Here is a 24,573-nt window from a genome sequence, read left to right on the forward strand (position 1 = left end):
GGACCAGGCCATATCAGGCTCCTACAACCAGGACCAGAGATACCAAATAGCCCAGATGTGTTCAGATCTCCAGAACCTTTGAAAACCTCAGCACAAGGTGATGTAGAGACGGCTCGGTGTTTAAGAGCACTTGTTGCTCTTCCAGAAGACCCGAGTTCAAATCCCAGGAACCCTGTCAGGTGACTGATAACTCCCCCTCTGTGGGGTCTGACACCCTCCTTGGGAACCTGAACGAACATATTTGCACATACATACATATACACATACATACACATGCACAGATACGTACACATACCACATCTAAGGCCAACGGTGAGTGTCTATAACACCAGCACTGAAGAAGAGAGACAGGGTAGAATCCTGGCACTCAATGGCCTAACGCTCTAGACCAATCAATGAGCCCCACGGTCACAGCGTTACCCTGTGTCAAAATAAGTTAGGTGGGTGCCTGGAGTATGTATGGCTTCTACATGCAAAATCATATCTGCCAGCATATGCACATGCAGTTGTGAACACACGCACGCATGCGTGCACATGCATTCACGCACATGAGTTCTACACACATGTGTTGTGGGATTCCCCTCTGTATGCTATGAATAGGTTTTACTACCGTTGGTTAATAAAGAAGCTTCTTTGGTCAATGGCAGGGCAGTACAAAGTTAGGTGGGAAATTTAAAATGAATGCAGGGAGAAAGACGGCAGAGTCAGGCAGATGCCATGCACCTGCCAAAAAAGACAGACACCGGAAACTTACCGGTAAGCCACAGCCTCGTGGTGATACACAGATGAGTAGAAATGGGTTAATTTAGGATGTAAGACATAGCTAGGAATATGCCTGGGCCGTCGGCAAAACTGTGTTGTAATTAATAAAGTTTTTGTTGTGACTATTTGGGTCTGGTTGGCCAGGAAATGAACGTGAAGTCTCCACTTACACCTATGATCACATAAACATACGTACCACATACCAAAAGATCTGCACACTCTCTCACACACATATCCACACATGTGTGCTACACATATGAACACATATATATGAACCACATATCAAAAGATTTACACTTGCAAACATACACAGAGGTGGACACATGCATTCAAAAACAAGTGTGTCTACACATAGAACACATATATATGAAGCACATACCAAATGATTTACACACATCTGAAAACATGCAGAGATGCATACATGCACTCACACACAGGTGTGCCACACATATGAACATTTACACATGTACTGCATACTAAAAGTTTTATGCATAAACCTGCATACTCCATACACGTGTATTCACACACACATGTGCTACACATAGGAACACATTTACACATGTACTGCATACTAAAGGATTTATGCATAAACCTGCATACTCCATACACGTCTATTCACACACACATGTGCTACACATAGGAACACATCTACACATGTAGTGCATACTAAAAGATTTATGCATAAACCTGCATACTCCATACACGTGTATTCACACACATGTGCTACACATAGGAACACATTTACACATGTACTGCATACTAAAAGATTTATGCATAAACCTGCATACTCCATACACGTGTATTCACACACACGTGCTACACATAGGAACACATTTACACATGTACCACATACCAAAATATTCTCTCTCTTTCCCTCTCTCCATCCCTCTCTGTCTCTTTCTGTTTCTCTGTCTCTCTCTCATACACGCAGGAGTACACACTCGAATAATACAAGATTCAATGATAGGGAAATGTATTTTTCATCTCCTACTGATAGAATATCTCAAGTAGGAGATATTCAGTGCTGGAAGCATTACTGAAGGTCCATACGATCACAGATATTTTGAACAAAGGGGGAAGTTCCCCTAGATGATTCACAGTTTAGGAAGTACCATGATTCTGGCCAGAGGGGAAGTTCTCTCATTGACTGTGGAGAAATGAATTCTGCTTGTAGAAAATGAGAGATGCCGAACACACACTTGTTTTTAATGCTTCTGCATCACAGGACACAATGAGACAAGTGGTCAGGACGAGGAGAGGCCCCATGCAGAAACATGAGTTAGCATGGGACCATTTTTGTTTAAAAGGGCATGAAACGTTGGGAAGGGAGTGCAATTACATGACTCATACCAGCAAGTCTGAAACAATTCCATATTTATTAAACCAAATGTTTCCAAGTAATGATTTCCCATGGAGTATGTATGTATGTATGTATATATATATGTATATATATATGTATATATATGTATGTATGTATACACACACACACACATATATGAAGGACACCACAGGATAAGAGTCTTAAGTGTACAGAAGACCTTGTCTATCACTGATGTTCACATACTACATGCACAATAAATTTGAATCACAAAACATTCTCAGTTACCGCTATCCATACAAAGGAGGAAATACATAAACCACGAGGAAGTGAGCTATAGGCATACTAAGGATCAACTCTTAATGTGACAGGCAGTTGACATCAGGTAGCAGACCACATTGCATTGAAAGACCTTATAAATTTTGTCGGGAAGTGACATTTTCACATACTCGTCACAATACTTACATCTTTTTTTCTTCAGGAGTTCTAATGAATTCTACCAATTTCACTACTTCTGGGGCACAGTCTTTTCAAGTCTACAGGACGCATTCCCTTTGCAGGGTTATCGTCATTCCCATAGGCTCCATGACTGAACAAATGTAACAGCAGTATACAATGGCAAGAGTGTGCCTCCTTTAACTATTTCTCTGAAGATGACAAGGATTGACCACTCTTGTGCCTTCTAATTTGGTCAAGTGATACTGAGGTACAAGACCCCACTGTATCGACCCCAATGCACTGCTAACCATTAATTACGACGCTACCAAGAAAAACTTGCCATTACGACCCGTGGGCTGGAGGATGCTATAGACATCTCTGGACTGCTGTCACACAAATCCTTCGGTTTACTTGGGTTTTAGCAGAAAGGGGTATCTTTAGGAACAGGAGAACACAAGAAGATGTAGTCGCTGAAGCCGCAAACCACAAGCACCTTCTCCCAGAGAATTTCCATGAGAGAGTCGCTCTCCTCGTATCGACTTTCATTTCTTCAGAGTATTATGAGAATAACAGATCCAGGAGAGACAGTTGACCAGCAGCATTCTCTTGCTGGCGCTGTGAAGCACAAGGACATATTAAACGGACATATTAAAATAAACAGTGCTCGTCAAGCCCCAGTTTACCCTGAAAGGCTCAGTACTTACATTCAGCATCAGAAGTTTTGTTTCCAAGGTGGCTATTAGACGTCTCAGCTCTTCAATGGGGGATTCTCCCCGAGAATCCCTCAGTATTACAAGTTTCTAAAGTGAAAGAGACATGGGCAGAAATCAGCCCCGGTCATTTTGTTTACAAATGCGAACAGCAATATTTAAAAGGGAGTAGATGTGGTGAAAAGACATGGTTTCATTATTCCAAAACAAGCATACAGCATGTGCAACATGGAGATCCGTCACCCACCAAAGAGACACAGACGTTACCACTCCACAACCCACTGCTGAAAGTTCAACCTTGTGGCATTAGCGGGGGGGGGGGCGTGGGGGGGGCGGAGGGTTCGGGGGAAGGGTGCTTTGCCTACCTAGCATGGATCCCTCTCCCCGCAAATCAAGAATGAATCCCAATGAAAACAGAGAGCATGAGGCATGAGCTCATTGACTGCCACTCATTTCTCTGGGAGCTGGAGTAGCTTGTCGTGTACCACTGAATACCATGAAATTAAAACTCATGGTTTCCACCCCCACAGTGCCTTCAGTAGTGTGTGAAATAGCACATGCCACATTTAAATGCTTGTGTGAAATGCTGTGGGGGGGGAGCTTATAAAATTTCGCAAGACCTCTTCCCTTGGGCACGCCACCCCTGTGACCTGGTGAACAGCCAGCCCAGCCACAGGGGCAAGCGAGTTGCTGGTTCAGTGAGCCATCCTGAATGATATGAAGGAGAGTGACTGAAGATACCCACGGCTGGCTTCTGACCTTCACACACACACACCCAGAGGAACGTACACGTGCGTGTGCCTCAGTGCACACACACACCCAAGGGAAAATGCACTGTGAAGCAAGAACAGACGGTCTGAAAGGCATCAATGCCCTGTACAATACGAACAACTCTGGATGAAATCACCAAGGCAGCAATTCCTGCTTCAAAGGACTCTACCCACCGTATGTGAACTCTAAAAGTAAAAACTCATTTTGTACTTAGGTTTACATGGAACCATGACACCATGAGGAAAATGCTGGAAGATGCTCTGGTACAATGGTCTTGCACTGTTTCAGTAAAACTCTGACTGGCCAGTAGCCAGGCAGGAAGTAGAGGCGGGGCCAAGAAAACAGAAGAATTCCAGGAAGAGGAAAGTGTCAAGTCTTCAGTTGTGACCCAGTCCAAAAGGAAACAAGATGAGAATGCCTCGCTGATAAAAGGTCCCAAGCCATGTGGCTAACACAGACAAGAATTGTGGGTTGAGATGTAAGATATGAGAGTTAATGAGAAGACTGAGCCAATAGGCCAACCAGTTTATAAATAAAATGTAGGCCTCTGTGTGCTTCTTTGGGACTGAATGACTGCGGGACCAGGCGGGACAGAAACCTCTGTTGACAGGAAGATGTTTACAGGTAACGTTCCGAAGGAATAAGCCAAAGCATGGAAGGAACGCCAGAGTATTCAATGTCCCTGTGTGTGGGTTGCTTTCAGAATGTACAACAGACCTCCAAGTACTGTTCACACAGATCTTTAAATTCTTCCATTCTCTTCTTCTGAATACCCAGAGACTGATGAATAAATTTTTGCTGCTCCTTGAAGATATTCTGAGACACAGACAGTAAAAGATGTAAGAACAATACAGGGAAACTCAGAAATATTACAAAAACGTGACTCTGTATCATATTTATGCAAAACATATACAAGGAAATCACTAGCAATTTTTCAAGCACGATGACCACTTCACACAAGTTATCTAATACTAAAATATTACCATAGTGATGAGAACTCATTCATTTAATGGAACGTTTTCCTACGTAACAGTATCTAAAACATTGCTGTTAGTTTCTGAAGACTTGAAAACCCATCCATTAGAGACTGTCATAGCTGGTGAACCCTCTGTGTTTACAGAAATTACCCTGAGATGGCCCCAGTGTCTCTCACTCCCTACATAGGAACCCACTCCCTTTTGTTCTTGCCAGTAAGAGTAGAGTCCACAGCTGGCCTGCTTAACAGGCAAGGATTCTGTAAGACTTACGTCGGATACTGTCCTGGACCAATATAAGAATGCACATCTAAGAGTCTTTTGAAACCAATTCCATGAGATGGGGACCTTAAGTATCTCTCCTCTCACACCTAGCAATCTGAGACACAGAGGTAAATTATTTTCCCCAGTGAGCGTGACTAGCAAGGGACTGAACCGTGACTGCGTTCCAACTGGTGGGAATGCAGAATGCAGGGGCCATACTCCTGCCCACTCGACTGGACGGGGGGGGGGGGTCGCCTCCATCTCCCTCCACATCCCAGCCTCGGCCTCCCCACTTTGGAAGTCAGAATCTCCAGGAGGGCAGCTCCATCCTACACCAGGAAGGAAGATTCCCTCAAAGATGGCACTGTCCGGTGTCAGGCATTTATTTGTGCCCCAAAACTCATAAAAACCTCACTCAAATCTCCAGGTTAAAGGAGAGTCAGTCATCCCATGGCTATCACGGATTGAAGCCTTGCCTTCTTCACCTCTGGGAGTGGGCTGGTCTGAACTCCAAGCACTGAAGGCTAAGCCTCCACCTGCTCTGCCGCAGCCACAGGGACTGCTCTCACTCTGCCTCCCTCGTCACTGTGTCAGAAGGCTCTGGTGGGCCTCCTGCTCCTGGTGTCTGCACTTCTTGGGTGGATCAGAAAGGGCTCCCTCTTAAGATACAATCCCATACCTTCTCCTGCACTCTCCAGGCAGTGCCTGCTCACCTGCTACCCCCCCCCCCCATGATGGCTGCTAACCATCACTGACCTTGTCATCTCTCTGTGGGAAAAGGAACAAACCAGGGGGAAACGGTCAGTGGCCAGTCTCTTGTCACCACATCCACCACCCTGCTTGCCTCCCTAAGTTCTTGTCTCGTCCCTTCCCTCCAGACTTGCTGCAGGAAGCCCTGCTACTTCTGATGCTGACACAATGGATTCCTTGAAAGCTAAGCTGCTTGACACTCACAGCGAGTTTTTTTGCACGTTTCTTGACTTCAGCTGCATCCTCGGATAACTTTCTTTTCAAAGTCTTCATCTGAAGAGAATATTCTTGATAAAGTTTCTGCCTGTGAATGATATAGCAAGGAATAGTGCGATACTCCATCCCAATAGGAAGAAAATACATTTGAAGCACGACTGACTTGCCCTCACTAACGCTATTGGTGGAGGATGTGGAAATGGCCTCTAAACTATGCAGACAGGGAAAAGGAAGCTGACTGGATTATTTCATTTTACATCACAGCATTTGCTCCTCCCTGCTGAGAGAGAAGTACCTTCCCACGCCTTTGTGCCAGAAAGCTCAGGAAGAACTATTGTTTTACTATCATTCCACAAATATTCGTCTGTCTGACAGACACAACTTGTGGTTAGTTCTCTCTTTCTGAAGAACAGGTCCAAGGAGCATGCACATCCGCTCCCATCAGAGAATTCTGCGGTGGCCTACCTGCTTGCTCTTCCTCACGCTGTGCCAGTGTGGATCTCGGTACAGTAGCACAGTGAACACTGCTCCTGATAGCTATAAGGCTTTGGAGGCATGGGATTTTCATTTCTATGGCACCGAACAGAGGCTCGACCGACTGTGGGATGAATGCTTTGAGGATTTCAAGCTCCAGGTGCCCAGCACGTTCACGTGATGCATACTGTTCCACTGACTCAACAGCAATGTGTCAAAACGGTCATCATAGCCGGGCGGTGGTGGCGCACACCTTTAATCCCAGCACTTGGGAGGCAGAGGCAGGTGGATCTCTGAGTTTGAGACCAGCCTGGTCTTCAAGAGCTAGTTCCAGGACAGGCTCCAAAAAAAAAAACCACAGAGAAACTCTGTCTCGAAAAAACCAACCAAACAAACAAACAAAAAAAAAACAACAACAAAAATAAAAAACGGTCATCGTAATTCATGGCTAGGAAACGCAGCTGACTTCGGTGATGATGTGAGGCTATAACATGACTAAAGAAGTCTACCCTATACAGAAATGCCAAGCCGAACACGTTCTCCTACTGAGCTTCTGGCCCGTGGGGGTCACGGCTATTCCTCAACCTCTAGCTATCGTGCTTACTAACCAAATGTCAAAGCGTCCGGGATAACAGCACCAAGAAGCAACAACCGTACCTTTGCTCGCCCTGGATTTTTAGAATATCCTCAAATTTCAGCTCCAAGGTTTCAGAAGACTCCATGATGATTGCTGTGAATCTTTCGCTGTTGCCCTGAAGAAAGTTCTTATTGGGTTCTGTATCGAAACACATTCTTGAAACCATTACTGTAAAGTTCCGCCAGCTTTAGTTTTCTACTTAGAAAACCACTTGCTATTAATAGAGGGAAACAATCTGTCAATGGCAAGAATATCTGCCTCCTTTCTTTCAGTCAAGAATTTCAGTGGTTATGACCTTGAGGTGAGATTGGAGAGCTGGACTTCAGTGTCTATATATTACAGACAAAACACAGTGAAGGGAACTTAGCAAAACTGGCAAGAAAGGGTTTCAAATCGCTGTGCAATTTCCTCATGGGGCATCATTAAAAGGTAAAATTCAATCAATGTACATATTTATGCTCCAGTTCAAGGACACATTCTGAGGGACTGTTGGGCCGCTTTGTGCAAAACACAACAGTAGTCCGTTTACAAAGATCTCCAAAGGCTCCGAGATTATTGCACAGTCAGATGAAAATACTGTAACTATTGTAGCCATTGGAGCTTTTAGGCAAATTTGACAGGGTAGACACCCTGAATATTCTAACGGGGGAACCACACTGATCGATAAGTCTGTGGTACTGGGGATGGAACCCAGAGCCTTAAGCATAGAAGGCGAGTGCTCTCCCACTCAGCTACCTCCCTATCCTGATTCCTGAAGTTTCCAGAATTGATTCTCTGTCAGAAACCTCTACAGAGCTCCTAGAACGTTCTCGGATTGCAATGTTTTTTTTAACTGTTTGTGTGACTGACTTCTGACAGAGACATTTAAAGCAGGACTCAGTCTGCGCATACAATGGTCCCAGTGCTGACTTCAGCTCCCCACTGCATGTACCATTCTTTACACACTAAACAGTGGTCAGGTATTTAAGGGAGGCTGGCCACCACCCCTACTCACACACACGCAACACACACGCACATACGCACAAACACACAGGGAGAGAGAGTGAGAGAGAGAGAGAAAGAGAGAGAGAGAGGAGACAGAGAGCTGGACTGAAATACAAACAAGTAAAGTAATATGTGGTATTTTGTTTGGATTGTTTTTAGAGACAGGATTTCTCTGTGTAGCTTTGGTGCCTGTCATGGAACTAGCTCTTGTAGACCAGGCTGGCCTCGAATTCACTGAGATCTGCCTCCCTCTGCCTCCCAAGTGCTGGAATTAAAGGCATGTGCCACCACCGGCTGGCTTCAAATGTGATATTAGAAACAGACATATCACTTGTGCGAATCAAAACCTTGAAGACAGATAATTACATCTAATTTTCAAAGATCCCACTGTTAGTAAATAACAGCATCCACACCACAGGTGCCATGTTCTCAATATTGGCAATTAACGTGAAGTAGAGAGTTGGTAATCTAATAAATACTATTTGACACTGTTTGAGAACAAGGCAGTAAACACACTCTCTTGTCTGCCAAGCGATACCTCCCTCGCCTTGCACTTCTTTGGTTGAAACAATTTTCTCAAATTCCTGATATCTCCTAGAATGTACCTTCAAATTCTTCAAATAAATTCTGTATTTTCTTCCTGCAAAGAAATTACCTTTTTACTTCGATGTACATAAAAGGTCATTCTTGTAGTGAGTGGAAGAAGTGGAGGGTGCCACACAGCCTACATACAATTCACATTTCAAGAACAGGCCACCTTATTCCTGTCAGACAGGCTCTATGACAGGATCCGTACTTTGTTGGAGGCATGAGATTTTCATTCCTTACCACATTGAACATCTGATCTACTGTAGGATGCTGCTTTGAGATCCTTCAGCTCAATGCACCCAAGTACATCCACGTGGTGCATGCGCCTTAGTTGCTACATTTACTTACTTACTTACTATCTCCGTTTATTCTGTTAGTCTGGCAATCAGCAAGGACCCGGAATATCCCCCAGGTTCTGCCATGCCTCAGCCCTCACTTCTGGGCTTAAAGGCTGGGTGTGGCCACGCATGGCTTTATCTGTGGGTGCTGAGGGCCTGAACTCAGGCTCCTGTGTTTGCACCTTAAGCACTCTTCCACTGAGCCCTCTCTCCAGCCAGACTTTTCTAAATTTATTTCGTGAAAACATGAAAACGTATCACCTGGCCTCTTGCCCTTTTGTTCCAGAGGAAGTACCGTCCTCACCACTGACATCAATGACTTCTCTTCCTGGTGTTTTAAAACGAAAGAGGAAAACTATTCTGAAACAAAGTGTGCTGTTCTCATCATCCCCCACGGAAAGCAGTGTCATTATAGTGTTTCTAGATTCCATAGCCAGCATCTGTTCCTTACACTTTTTCAATAGTCATCCGTGAAATCATGAACACACACACATACATGTCACATATACATCACACACAGAGACACAGACATACAGATACACAGACACACACATACATATCACATATACATCACACACAGACACACAGACACACAGAGACACAGAGATACACACAACACACACACCACTTTAGGCTTGACTCTCAGACCAGTTGGTCCAGGCACCTGTACAGGCCTTCCAGAGAGTCACTGTGACCCATGTGCTCCCGGAGAGGCATGTTGACTAGGCATGTGGCAGGTTTCCTGTGTGGCAGAAATTTCAGGTGGGGGAACCTAAAGGCCCCAAGAAGCTTGAACAAGAGTTATTAGCATCTGAAACCTCCTGCTATTCCAATAAAAGTTCATGCACATAATCCACTCAGTGCTCCACCCACCAAGAGATTTTAGGATGTCCCCCGGGGTGGACACAGCCCTACAGGGCCCTTCTGTTTTTGGTGTTGTTGTTTGATTTTTTTTTAACCTTGGGTGATGAAATCTGGGGTCTTGGTGTCATGCAATGTGATATGCATGAGCCTTGGATGTGTGCCAGCACTGTCAGGAACTTTCCCACCCACCAAGAGATTTTAGGATGTCCCCTGTGGTGGACACAGCCATATGGCAGCCCATCTTGTTTCTTCAAACCTGGAGTGATTGAATCGGGGTTCCGGGTGTCATCTGACATGAGAATCAGACCTGCCTCGGATGCGTTTCAGAACTCTCAGGGGCTTTCCCACCCACCAAAAGACTTTAGGACCTTACCCAGGTGGACAGAGCCCTACAAGGCCTATCTGGCTTGTTGTTGTTGTTATTATTGTTTCTGGTTTTGTTTTTTACCTGGGGTGACTGCATCTGGGTTCTTGGTGTCATCCCACGTGGGATTCGGATTCAGCCTTGGACACGTGCCAGCACTCTCACGGGCTTTCTTCTCCCCGCTTGACATGGCTAGAATCTTCTTGGGCTAGACAGGACTCCGGCCACTACAGATACCAGGAGGAATTACAGGATGGCAATGGGAACAGGGACTTGGACTCCACAGGATGTGGCCAGATGCCCTGGCACTTGTACTGCAGCAAGGAGAAGGCAAGAGGATGTCACCACAGTTCAGTTCTGCACCATATCTCTATCTGAACGTGGAGCTCTCAGACCCACTACCTCTCAAGATTGGTCCTCTGCTGTGTTCCCGACCCTTGGGTAGGAAAATCCTGGGCACTGCCGGTGTAGGAGGGTCATCTGTCTATATGTTACTTTCATTGGTTAATAAAGAAACTGCCTTGGCCTTTTGATAGGCCAGCCCTTAGGTGGGTGGAGTAGACAGAACAGAATGCTGGGAGAAAGAAAGCAGAGTCAGGCAGATGCCATGAAGCTCCGGCCCGAGATGGACGTAGGTTAGAATCTTCCCGGTAAGCCACCACCTCGTAGTGCTACACAGATTATTAGAAATGGGTTAATCAAGAAGTGAGAATGAGCCAATAAAAGGCTGGAACTAATGGGACAGGCTGTGTTTAAATGAATACGATTTGTGTGTTGTTATTTCGGGTGTAAAGCTAGCCATGCGGGAGCCGGGCGGGAGGAAAAGCAGGCCAGCTTGCCTCATCACTACACACTGCCTCCCGCCTGCCAAACAAGGCACCAAATGCCCGTGTCTGGTTGGGAACGCCAACGCATTGAGGGCCTACTCAGTCACCTGGGCCACGTCTCCCAGCTCATAAGCTGTCCCACTCAGCCTGCCCAATCCCTGTAGCCCTCTTGACCCCTCCCCAACCTTGCACTCTGGGGCCTTGCTCAGTCCCATTTAGAAGCAAAGCTCCTGAGATCACCCCACAGGTTTCCCTTGGTCCTGCCTCTTTGAGATCCCACTGTCCTGGTGCATGAGCTAAGTAAGGTTCCTCTCGGATCCCTATCACAACTGGGGAGACTCATAACAGAGTTACTCAATGGCAAATCATCCATGCAGGTATTCTCCCACCCTGGGAGCCTCCTTCTCCTCAGCGAGTGGCTGTGCCTATCTAGGCCCCACCTCCCAATGCACATCTCTCTGACGGGCTGCAAAGGCATACACGCCCAGGATTAAGTGGCCTGAAATGGCACTTGTGAGATCTGGATGCAGAAGTTGCCCAGACGTTGGATGCAGAAGGGGCCCAGTCCTGCCCCACCCCCTGCAGACAGGCATTTCTGTCGAGGCAAGGCCCTTGGGTGCATGTCAGTGGGCCCCAGATGTCCCTTGAGGACTCCAGCTGGACACAAGGAGGAAAACATGGACAGTCACTACTTCCCCTTCTGTACCTCACTGCCACACCCAGCTCTCTTCAAACCTGCCACCCTCAGAACCCCTTCCTCTACTGCCTTCAGCGTCCTATTTCACTACCAGGCAAAAGTGGGTCTTTCAAACTTCACCTCACAGATAAACCTGCGCCCTTCCTCCTCAAGATCCCGCTCTCCTCCCCCAAAGGGCTGTGCATCCCTGCTGACCTGGGCTCGCGATCGAGTCTGCTATTTACCCTGTCCACTCACCTCGGTGACCACACTTGAGAATGCCCCTCTGAGAGGCTCCTTTCCCGCCCCTGTCAGACAGAGGCCCCACCTCTGGCACTCCTGAGGCTGCCTGCAGGCCCTCGCACAGGTGTGACGCTGTCCATCAGTCGCCCATTCCCGACTCGGGCCCTACAGTTGCCTATGTGCTTGATTAAAGTGCCCAGAGTTCCCTTTCAGACCGGTGAGCCTGTCGAACTCTTGCCAGTGGAAGCATCGCAGGAGGACCCAGTTGTCCTGTCAGGACCCACAGACCCCAGGAAGGAAAGGAACACAAAACAGCAGATGTGGAGAGTCCCTACCGCCTCTCTCAGGCCCCTGACTCTGCCCCACCCAGTGTTCTAGGGCTCAGCTGCCTTCATCACCTCTTTTCATTCTTGCCTCTGGCGCCTCTTGCAGCTTGAAGTGGAAGTGAGGCTCCCAAAGTCACCTCACAGGCCACCCTGACCCCTCTCGCTCTGTGGTCCCTCTGTCCTGCGTCAAGAGCTTTCGTCTTCCTGATCCCTCTAAACCACCCCAGGAGCACTGGCACGGTACCCCGAAACCCCCAAAACAAAGAAACAAAAAACCCCGCCACTCACCTACGTGCCTCGGCTCCGCTAGACAGCTTCCCTCCACTCAGAGGTTGGCCACGTTTAGTCTGGCCCCACCTCGCAATATAACACTCTCTGATTGGCTGGCCTGATACCCCTTGTCGCACGCGCAGGGGCGGGCCAACATGATGCACATGCGCCAAGGGGTTCAGCACGCCTAGCTTGACCAGTCACGCCCTCCCCTTGAGGCATGGCCCACGGCCTCATTTCATTGGGCCGTGGTCACAGCCAGTTAAGCCCATCTTCCTGTGTATGTGTCTGTCTCTGATTGGATGCCACCGGAAGGGGCGTATATGTGCCATGGGGGCCAGTGGGTCCGATGGGCTGCTCTCGGGACATGAAACATAAGCACTTACAGGGAGAGGTCAGGCGAGACTCCAGGGCTGGGCTGATCTATCAGTCAGAGACAGGCGTTTACCCTGGGGCACAGCAGTTGAGCATGCCTGAGAGGTCCACTGTGCTTTTCTCTCCAAATGGTGCTCTGGTTGCTGATGGCCCGTGGCTGTATCTCAGAGGTCTCAGGTGTTCATCCTGTCCCCGAATAGTACACAGGGGCCAGCTGTTGGATACCGCACGTCCCTCCTCTAACACCCTGTCCGGCTAAGACCTCCCAGGCCCTCTATTTCTCAAACCTCGCCTCTGATGCTCCAGAGGTGTCTAGTCCAGTTCGAGGCTAAGGCCAGACACAGGCACATCACATCACAGGCCCTCTTGAGCAAGCCTCCCCGGGATCCCCACCATCCAACCCCAGGGGCTGTGGTTCAAGCATTACTTGCCTAAAACCTCGCCAGAAGATGCCCTTTCACCCAGTTATTCACTAGGTGATCCTAACCCAACCACACCTTCGAGAGCTTCCTTCCCTTCAGAAACCAGCCACAGATAGTTAGTCCCAGCCTTTCCGATGGACATGCACCCCTTTTTGGCTGGAAGGGCGTGCTCACACGCGAGGCAGGTACAGCATGGTCTGATGAGTACGGTGGCCTATCCAGGCTTGCATGCATGCCTGACGGATGGCCATCAGGCACGTCTCACGATGCACACTCTGCTCCCCAAGGGCTGTAGAGGAAGGTAGTCTCTGATTGCCACGGCTGGAGCCTCACCGTGGAGTCCCTTAATGGTCAGTCACCTTCACCACCCTGATCCAACAGAGTAACCTCAGATGCTTATTTCTATTTTTATAGACATGAGGGTCTCATGCAGATAAAGGCCACCTTCCAGAGGATACAGTTAGGTTTGCTGACATAGCACCCATGCGTGGGACCGAACCTTTGTAGTAGGAAGGGGGCCGCTAGTTCTTCCTGCCTAGACCCAAAACAATCACACAGAAACTGTATTAATTAAATCACTGCTTGGCCCATTAGCTCTAGCTTCTTATTGGCTGACTCTTACATCTCGATTTAACCCATTTGTATTAATCTGTGTATTGCCATGTGGCTGTGGCTTATCAGGTAAAGTTCCCAGCTTCTGTCTCTGGTGGTGGCTCCATGGCATCTTTTTGACTCCACCCTTCTTTCTCCCAGCATTCAGTTCAGTTTTCCCCACCTAGCTAAGTTCTGCCCTGCCATAGGTCCAAAGCAGTTTCTTTATTCATTAATGGTAATCACAGCACACAGAGGGGACTCCCACACCAGCCCTTCAGGTCTTCTATCAGGCTGTCTTAGTTAGGGCTTCTATTGCTGTGATACAATCCATAACCAAGGCAACAACAGAGAGGAAAGAGTTTATTAGGGGTTTATGCTTCCAGAGTGGTAGGGTCCATAATGGCAGGGAATGCAGGTGGCACACAGGGCACCTCCCGCTGGAAGCTGGAGCTGAGGGCTCCCATCTCAAACTGCAACCCAGGAAGTCAAGTGAAAAAGGAGGCTTTTGAAACCTGAAGGCCACCCCCCCCTTACACACACCCCAGCGACATACTTCCTTCCCTCAGCAAGGCCTCATCTCCTTAGCCTCTCCAAACAGCCACCAGCCACCATTGGATTTTAGAGAGGAAGGAAACTAAAGGCAGGAAGGAGACCAAAGTCTGGCATCAACAGGTAAGCCTGACTCTGTTTAACCCAAGGACAGGGACTCTCCACCGGATCTATCAATCCCTGCTAAGTCACAATGTAAAGAACCTGGTCTGGGTGACCAGTTTGGGGACGACAATCTATTTCCTCTACCCCTCTGCCGGCCAGCCAACATTGAAAGTAGGCCATTCAACAGAGCAAAATGTTACCCACTTACGCTACTTCACAGTCATGCTAGCTATTGTTGTTCGCGGTGTCCTGCATGTCCTGCCAGTGTGCAAGGGTTAAATCCAAAGGAGCAGAGCAAGTCGTTCCCATGTTGTTGGTTATGCTAGTTCCGGGTCTGGGAAGATAGGGAAATATCCCACAAAGGAAGCGAACGAGAACAATCACAAGACAAATTAAGACGACCAGACTCCCAAGGCTTCCTGGAATTCCGGGGGAAGACCATCCTTCCTCCAAGGTGGGATATGCCCAAAGACACTCCAAGTCAAAGGTATAAATTCCACAGGTGGCTCCCTATCCTCTCCCTCCCCAATTCTGTCCAGAAGCTTCTGAAAGCGAACAGTCAGACCTCAGGTAGAATCTCTCAGGGGTCCCTCCTGGACCCTAACCCAGTCTACGGATCGAGACAAAAGGGTGCGATATTCAATAAGCGTATCATTACACAAATGAAGTATGGACATACGTATGTCCTTGGTTGGCCGGTTCCTATCTGTCCTTGGGGTATGTAGATGAAGCATACTTTGGACATATTTTTAATTGGCCAGTTCTAGGCTATCCTAAGGCAATGCTCTCCCATGTGCTACTGTCTCCTACTAGATGGCCCTTGTCACATATGAAATGTTTTAGCCTAGCCTAAACAGCGTGGTGGAAAGCAATTAGATCAGTCTGACCGGTTTTTCATTTCTCTCATTACCCGCAAAACCTCAGCACAGCATCCCCCAATATCCGATCACCCACCTAGCCATTATCACCCCAGTGCCTTTCTCCTCAGAAAGAGGACATATGGAACCAGTCCCTCTCCTCCCCAAGATTGCATCTCTATGATTGGCTGGGAGAGGGTGTTCCAGCAGGTGGGGCCTAGCACATGCCCACGTGAGTGGCGGGCTTAGCAGGCATAAAGGTGAGCACAGCAAGCTCATGCGTGAGCCATGCCCGAGAGATGCCTCAGAGGCGTGCCTGCATGAGGCAGACCAGGAGAATGTGTGCTCACGAGGGAGGCTGTCCAGCACATAGATGCATGCATGAAGCAGGGACCAACAGGGCCCATGTATTAGATTCGAGGAGGCTTTCCAGGGCGTGTCCCCCCATAAGGGCCCTTATCGTGAGGCTTGATTCATGGCTGCAATGCCTTCAGCCGCATTAGGGCTATGGTAGTCAGAAGGGGATGCACCTCCATAGTCTCAGATATTTCAATTCTTGTTCCCGAGTTGGTGTTGCTTTTGGGGAGGCTCAGGAAGGGTGGCCTTGTGGGCAGAGGTGTGTCACTGGAGGTGGGCTTTGAGAGTGTAAAGCAGTGGTTCTCAACCTTCCTAATGCTGCAACCCTTTAATACAGTCCCTCGTGTTGTGGTGACCCCAACCAAAACGTCGTTTTCATTGCTACTGCATAACTCTAATTTTGCTACTGTTATGAACAGAAATGGAAATATCTACATTTTCCGATGGCCTCGGGCGACCCCTGTGAGAGGATCATTTGACACCCCACCCCCGAGGGTCTGCAGCCCTCAGGTTGCAATCCATGGGTTTTAGGACTCTCAAAAGGTGCCATGTCGAGTTTGCTCTCTCTAGTCCTGGCACCAACGTGGATGGCTGAAGGGACTCTGGCTAGCTTGAAATTGGTGTGCATGGCTCTGGCAGGCTTTGCCCTTCTCTCCCATTCCCTCTGCCTTGCTGAAGACTGTTAGATGACATTCCTAAAGCTAGCCACCAAGGTCCATTCACTCATGTGGTCACTTCCTCTTCCTGAGGTTGACTACCAAAGTCCAGCAATCAGAAGCCCCCTTTGCTTCACCTAATGAACATGGCCAATTAAACTTAAACCCCTCATCCTAACACACGCATAAGAGAGAATCCGGTATAAGTCAGGGCTGTCTAGGTGAATAGAACCAATAGAGAAATGTACACACACACAGACACAGACATACACACAGACACACACACAGACACACACACACATTCACGGGGTGGCTGGAATTCTTTGAATGCCTTACCCAATTGGGTGCTGGATTGTCCACAAATGGCCTTCTGCATGCCAGACAGTGGGATAATTCAGTATCAGCTAAACTGACAAGCTGGAAGCCTCGGCTCAAGGAGAACAAATGATGTAGCTGCAATCCAGGCCTGGAAGCTCCCTGGACTGTAGCTGCTGTGCATCTCCATTAGATGGCTGGAGGCTCTGGAGTCTTGTGGCCATGAGTGATGGTGACGGTACTACATGCTCTTGCTCAGGAAGGATGGAGTTAGGCTGCCCTGGCAGGCTTTCTCTTCTTTAATTCTGCCTGGGCTCCCAGACTACTGCATGGAAAATCCACACCCAGGGAGAGACCTTCCCCTGTTACTCTCCTGGGAAATCCGTCCTCTCTGACAATGGTTCTAGAACAGACACACCAGAAGTGAGCTTCCCTAATTCTACTCTAGACGTCTGTCAGTCCAGCCACGCTGACAACATAAACCAACAAAGACACGCTGCCTTGTAGTTAGAGGAGACATTGAAAAGCTCAAGGAAGTATCCTGGGTGGCCATCAACGAATACGGCATGAAGAAAATGCTGTGTTACATACAGAATACAGTATTTAACACATACATGACATGGCACATTCGCATGAGGGACAAGCAAAGGAAAGCCTGTCATCCACAGGCAAATGGATGCAACGGGACATCACAGAGCAGCAAGAGAGCCACGCCAAGTGTCACATGTTCCCTTTTATCTCATAATGAAAACCAACCAACCAAACAAACAAACACAATGAAACCCAGGGAGCAGAAAGTAGGATAGGCCAGGCTGTGAAGAGGTTTGTGAGTTGTAGCATCTGAGAGCAGGGAGAAGGTAGCAGTATGGCGAGGCTGCACACCATCCATGCACATGTGTACGTGGGATAAAATGGCACCGCAGATGTCATTCATTTCTAACACTAATGTTACTGACCATAAAATTAAAGATGGGCAAGGATCATGGCTCAGTGGGTTAGGTTTTCCCATGCAAGCATGAGAACCTGAGTTCAGATCACCAGCGCCCACGGAAAATCCAGGCACAGCAATACTCCTAAACCCTAGAGCCAGCATGTCTGGCGTGGAGGACAGAGTGCTGGATCCATCCGCAAAGCTCTCTGGCCACTCCGCCTGACAAAATCAGTGAGTTTCATGTTCACTGAGAGACTGTGTCTTAAAAGATAAGGTAAATCTGCAGCCAACTAAGCTGCACGGGAGGTCCCCTTTCTCAGCGGGGCCCGCTGTGCAACGGTTGCCAGCAGCTTCTCACTGGGGCCTGGTGTGCAATGCTTGCCAACAGCACACTCGTTCGGATGACCTCACCCTGTTGCCTGTATGGGCTCCCCGAAGGGACCTTGGAGACAATCTTCTGAAGGCTCTTCGAGCTCTGACCTCAATGTCGCCTCCAATCTAGGCCCCAGACAGGTATTCGCTGTGCCCTAGGGAAGCCTCAGGTCACCACGGCCAGGGGTCTCACTGTCCAGGCCATCACGTCCACCTGAATCATGCCTCAGAATAAGGAACATCAGATGGAGGCCCTACGTAAAGCCAAGTTCAAGCTCTCCGTGCTGCCAGAGGCAAGTGGTGTTATTAAGCCCCTTCCTCCCACTTTCTTGCCCTGGTCCTCCTCACTGAGTTCTTCTTTGTCTGTCTCTCTCAAAGAGGTGAGGCTTCACTAAACTGAATGTAGATTGATCTGAAGGACACAGTCGCTGAGAAGTGACTCGTTCCTGATGGCCGAGGGGTCAGCTGCATCACCAATCCTGGTCCCACGGGCATTGGCGGGCCCCGCACTCCTCGGGGCTTCTACTGTGGTGCTACCCTCTACCCTACTAAATCATGTTCAGTAATAAATATCACATCCTGTCTGGGAAAAGAGGGGTTACAGATGATACGCAGTGTCAGCCTTTGCCCTACACAGTCACACACACGGCAGGGGTGAGGGTGAAACACAAGAGGAGGAAGGGAATACTAGGGAGGGAGAGGAGGGATGGAGGGAGGGAAGAGGGATGGAGGGATGGAGGGATGTATGTGGTAGTAAAGTCAATGGGCTAGTAAGATGGCTGAACAGGCACGTTCCACCAGGCCTGATGAGTTGGGTCCAATCTCCAGGTCCGACAACTTCAGGACTCACTCCCAAGGTCTATCCTCTGTCCTATCTGTGTACGTGTGCGTGTGCGTGCACACACACACACGTAACATTTTTGTAAAAAAGAAAAAAATCCATCAGGTTGGCCTTCAAAGGAAGACTAGAATTCACCATGAAAATTTGGGACAAAGAGTGGTAGGCAGAGCCACAGGACGGGAAGGACAGGAGAATGTGATCCTCCTTCCTCTCTCCCCTCCCAGAAGGCTTTTGTTCTCCATCATAGATTCATTTCTGTAATCTACACAAAGAATAGGCTTAGCTCACAAACTCCGGGTAAAAGGTCAAGCAATTTCAAGTGTGCTGAACAGGGCTGGAGAGATGGCTCCATGGTTGAGAGCTCCAGCTGTGGTTCCAGAAGACTGGGATTCAGCTAGCCACCGCCGACTTTGGGTAGCTCACAACCCCCTGTAACTCAAGCCCTAGGGGAACTGAGCCTAAAGTCTGACCTTCCTGGTACCGACACACACTGGGAATATGCTCGCAAAGACTCAACAAGGAAGATAAATGTCAAATGTACTGAACACAGATTCTCGGGATTCCTTCAAAAGATACAGCACAGGACAAGAGTAAGAGAATGACACAAGAGTCAGACAAACACACACGCACGCACACGCAGAACTACGTGAGTAAAATTAAACTCTAAAGAGAACACTAGAAAATGCTCGTGGAAACACCCACCGAAAATACTGAAACTGTAAGTGCCTATGCACACACTCACAGATAAAATATTTTTGACCAAAGGGAAGGGCAGGGATCTTCCAGCCAGTGTTGAATAATGCCAGAAATGAGTCTGGATGTCTTTGGGAAAAGCCAGAGCCCCACTGCAAGCTCTAAGCCAACACGTGAAGATCTGGCTCTGCCTCGGGAACCGTGTTAACAGTCTAGCGCATCTGAGCACAAAACTACAGAGTTGTGCTCTACTGAACGTCTGAGTGAGCAGGTGGGGCTGGTTTTCCATTTGCAATGCAGTTGGCTCTGTGACCTCATGAATGGATGAAAGCAAGCACGGAAAGGCAGATCCCACCGTTATTTATTTCTTCCTGAAATAAGCAAGGTAACATTCACTTTGGGCAGGTGACAGAGAACCAAAGCAGCCTGTCGTAGAATCAAATGACATTGGCTTCCTGAATGTAACTGGCCCTGCTGGGGAGAATGTCAGGGTCAGGAGGGTCCACACTTAAATGTTGCTACTCACAGAACTGTTGGGGTTCACTTCATGGTCAACAGAGTCTCAGTCTTATTTCTAACCGACAAAGTAAAGAGAAAGGAGCTGCACTGACTACTACTAACACCCTCTGGGCACGGCTATTGCTCCCTGTGCCTCCTCCAGGTGAGCTTCAGAAGGTTTCTTCACAGCTGTAAGGACCAGGGACTGAAGGTACGTTTCAACTACCGACACATCCTGCTCTTGCTGTGGGAAAACGGAGAGTTAGGGGATCATTGTTCCATCTCTGCCCTTAGGAAGCCATTCCGAGGCACACAGCATCACAGACCCACGACTTACACTTTCCATGATAACTCTGTCCTGCGCCTTGGAGATTTGTTTCTTCACTTCACTTTCTTCGCCACCAATGAGAGTTTTGCCATGTTCATGCAAGTCCTTGGCTTTCTGAAACAAACAAACGAACAAATCTCCACTCGAGTCTGGCTTGACACCTCACCTCATGTAATTTTAAAAGAACCGACTTTGCATAGCCAAAGGATGCTTGTTAGGAATTCAGAGTAAGAACAGTGGCTACTTCAGCACATCTAAAGAGTTACTCCACTTCAGGAAACCTTCCAGTCCCCCATTTTAAGGTGGTATCATTGTGGGACAAGAAGAGCAAAGGGACTTATCAGGAAAATGGGTGGAGATATGTTAAAGGCCTCACGTGGGGCAGACCTGGGAGGCCAGGCATGGGCCCACATTGGAGACTCCCCAAGGATTCCCACACTGGACACCCCCAAGGCTGCCCAGAGGAAGGAGCCATTTGCCATGCCCATAGAATGTGATTTTCACCGAAGAACACACAGTGTGCAACCCCACGACCATTCGGTCTAAGGAAAGCTCAAGCCAGGACTCAAATCCCTCTGTTCTCTCAAAGGACACTGCAGGGGTGGACACAGAGGAGAAAGAAGTGTGTCGCCCTCTGTCCAGAAAAGGGCAAAACGCCGGTCCAGTCCCTGCCCTATTCCCAGGGTCCAGAGCAGCTTAGGAACAGATGACCTGCACACTAGCTGAACACAGGTATGGAAGGGGAGCTTGCTGGGCTGGCGGCTGAAGAGGACACAGATGGCGACTGCAAGCAGTAGAAACATTAGGGAAGACAGCACACATGGTGCTTTCTGGGCACAAAACAGAAGCAAAGCATGGGTAGGGAATGGGAGACACTTCAGGAGAAGCTGGTACTCTGGGAGGGAAGACGGGGAGACAGAAGCAAGCAGCCAGTGAAGCTTTCAAGAAGGTGTGGGTGGTGTGTGTGTGTGTGTGTGTGTGTGTGTGTGTGTGTGTATGTTAGAGGGTGTTGTGCGGAGGACACAGGAAACAGAGAGAACAAAGCAAGAAGGCCACCGGGAAATCTGGGAGAGGGAAAGGCCGTGTTTCAGGACAACAGTCTCTCAGAGGCAGAACTGAGGACTAGGAAAGGAGGGAAGCCTGGGTGGAGAAGCAGAGGGAGAGCGAGAAGAGCGAGCACAGGGCAGAAGGGACCACCTGGGAAGCCAGAGAAACCCAGTCACAAGGCTCCCTCTGAGCTACTGCTGCTGCTCACACTGAGCACCCACAGTTAGAAGGGAGCCTTTCTGGGTGGCTCTTCCAACAGGCTCCCAGGCAGTACTCAGCTGCATTAGAGCTGCATGTTCCCTTTCTTAAGCTCTTCCTAAAGGCCTAGATGTATGTAGGTGGCTCTCAAGGTCTTGAATACTAACTTATATTTCTGCGTGCATGGGGGTGCAGGAGAGTGTGCATGCACATGTGTCTGAGTATGGCGACCAGAGGTCATAACAAATTCAAAGTGATTTCCTTCACGTGTACCTGTCTGCAAGCATACGTGTGCACTCGGGAACACCTGCGCCTTCCAGAACCCCTCACCACATCAAGTTTTGAGGCAGGGTCTCTCACGAAACACGAGGCTTTACAGTTTGACTGTTCTGGTGGTCCCACAAGCCCCAGGGATCCTTTTGTCTCTACCCTCTCCACTCTGGGCTTATAGGCACATTCCTGGAGTACACGGGGGTGCTAGGAATATTCACTAGGGTACCAACAGGGGTACTCACACTTGCTCAGAGAAGACAGACCTAGCTTCTCGCCAGCATCCTGAAAACATTCAATTTACTATGACACATGGAGCACTTTAGATAGGGCATCTGAGTCGGGTCTGAGGAGAGATCTTTCACAGAGCATTTTAATGAGAGCATCACAAAGAATTCCCACTGAAGGGCTGCTTCAATCCCTGGATATACAGAGGTCACTTAGGACCTGGAGCTTCAGCAAGGGTAGAACTGCCAGCTCGCAGTTCAAAGAGGATTAACCCTCTACCAGTTTTTTTCATTTCCCACATCTCTTGGGGAGATGCTGAAACGCATGACCACCAACACTGGAGAACAATGCTAATGTCGGAAGACTATAAATGTATGAAAGAAAATAAAAGCTACCCTTGCCCATTGTGTATTTCACTGATCTGTCCAATCCAAACAGTCAGAGAAAACCAGAAGGATCCCCAGACGTGCCAATCTCCATCGCAATGTCACCGGAGGTCCATAACTCATCACTGCGATGCACTGTGATCCTCTCTAAGCAGAGCTCTCGTCACCAGCTCCTGTGCTAGAAAGCTGCCCCCGACACTGTCATCGGCTTCCCAGGTCAAACAAACCTTAGCATCGCTCCTAGGTGTGGGGAAAATTTTCCCAAGAGAGTGTGATCATGCTCTGCAAAACTAATTACTTCTCCCACAAGCTGAGAAAGGGCCAATCTGTCTTCTCCTTTTATAGACACGTGGCATGGCATAGGGGTGTGTTCTGTTGACAAGTGCAATCTACCAGACCTTCAAAAATGTGTCACATAAATCTTTAGCATTTCCAATCGTAGTTTCGTGATCCCCTATAGCTTTCTGTAAAATCTTCATCTGCTTCCAAGTTATAAGCTGAAACGTAGGAGAATAATGACAAAATGTCAGTACAACTGAACATCCAACCCTGCTGCCAGTCACAGAAATCGCTTCCCGTGATGTTTTGTGTGCTGACATTTCAAGAACGCGTTTGAAGACATGCCCTTCAGTGCCAAAAGCAACATAACAAGACCTGACCTGTCACAGAGGGAGATAGTCCGTCTAGCTGGTGCAAAAATACTATAAAATCGTTATTCAGTTTGAAATTAACATAAGCCCCACCTCATCTGTGGATTCCCTCCTCACTCGCCAAAATTAAGCACAAAACGTTCCTTTGTTTATTCACAAAGTATTTTGAAGACACCGAGGGCACGGACTAGCTTCCAAGGAATCCCTTCTCCCAACACTCCCCCCCCCCAAAAGTTCTTCATCAATCAGTCATTCCCCGGAGTGTGACATCATCCCATCAACTGTATTATCGACCTAATAAGAAGGGCAGGGAAGACGAATAGCAAACATACTGCAGCTCCTGTGGTCAAACATTCCACAGCAACATGTCAAAAACTGCAAGCACTCGATACACAAAGTCTAGAAAGGCGGGGATTCTTCACGGCTCTGCTTTCACCCTCCTAGGAAACTGAGGCAGGGAGGTGACTCATTTTCTGAGTTTTCATGAGGAGCAAGCAGCAGGACTATGGCTGCATGGCAATCAGTGGGGTCCGGAGAACATGCTCCTCACCGCCAGACTGGAATCTGTCTCCATCTCCCTCAGATTCCAGGCTCTGCTTCCCTACTTTTGGAAGTCAGCATCTTTGGGAGTACCGCCCTGTCCTCCATCAGGATGAAAGACTCCTCAAAGACAGCACTAGTCTGTGTCCATGAACACTTAGCTACCTCTGAACGCTAAGCCTCCACCTGCTCTGCCACAGCCACAGGCACTGCTCTCACTCTGCCTCCCTCGTCACTGTGTCAGAAGTCTACCTGGGACCGCACCCTCACCCTGTCCTGCACCTTTGGCATCTGCACTGCACGGATGGTATAGCTTTCCCTCTGAGCACCCAAGCCCATACCTTCTCCTGCGCTCTCCAAGCAGTGCCTACTCCGCCTCCCTCCTATGCTGGCTCCTAAGCCATGACCACACCACCCCTCCACAGAAAAAGAAGCAAGCTGGAGAGGACGGCCAGTCTCTCGGGGACACAAGCACCACCCTCCCTGTCTCCCGATGCTCATGTCCCATCCTGTCCTGTCGGGTCCCTTTCCGTGGCGATATGCAGCATCAAAGCATCAAAGCCCCGC

At 48.5% G+C, this 24,573-nt stretch overlaps 1 protein-coding gene and 1 pseudogene across 1 annotated transcript in view; one reads left to right on the plus strand and one right to left on the minus strand.

The window, feature by feature from the left end:
• Positions 1-10,642, minus strand: part of LOC121440425 (X-linked lymphocyte-regulated protein 3A-like) — a 42,215-nt gene extending 31,573 nt beyond the window's left edge. The window contains exons 1-5 of the mRNA XM_041641182.1: positions 10,537-10,642; positions 7,335-7,452; positions 6,192-6,291; positions 4,717-4,815; positions 3,223-3,318 (exon numbers count right to left, since the gene is read on the minus strand). Coding sequence (XP_041497116.1) covers positions 3,223-3,318; positions 4,717-4,815; positions 6,192-6,291; positions 7,335-7,452; positions 10,537-10,642 — 519 coding nt within the window. The remainder of the gene's footprint in view (positions 1-3,222; positions 3,319-4,716; positions 4,816-6,191; positions 6,292-7,334; positions 7,453-10,536) is intronic.
• A 7,593-nt stretch (positions 10,643-18,235) lies between these two features.
• Positions 18,236-18,410, plus strand: LOC121440501 (annotated as a pseudogene).
• The last annotated feature ends 6,163 nt before the right edge of the window (positions 18,411-24,573 follow it).

Source organism: Microtus oregoni, unplaced genomic scaffold (assembly GCF_018167655.1).
Source record: "Microtus oregoni isolate MIOR12 unplaced genomic scaffold, Mior012 000067F_ref0000223, whole genome shotgun sequence".
Lineage (NCBI taxonomy): Eukaryota > Metazoa > Chordata > Mammalia > Rodentia > Cricetidae > Microtus > Microtus oregoni.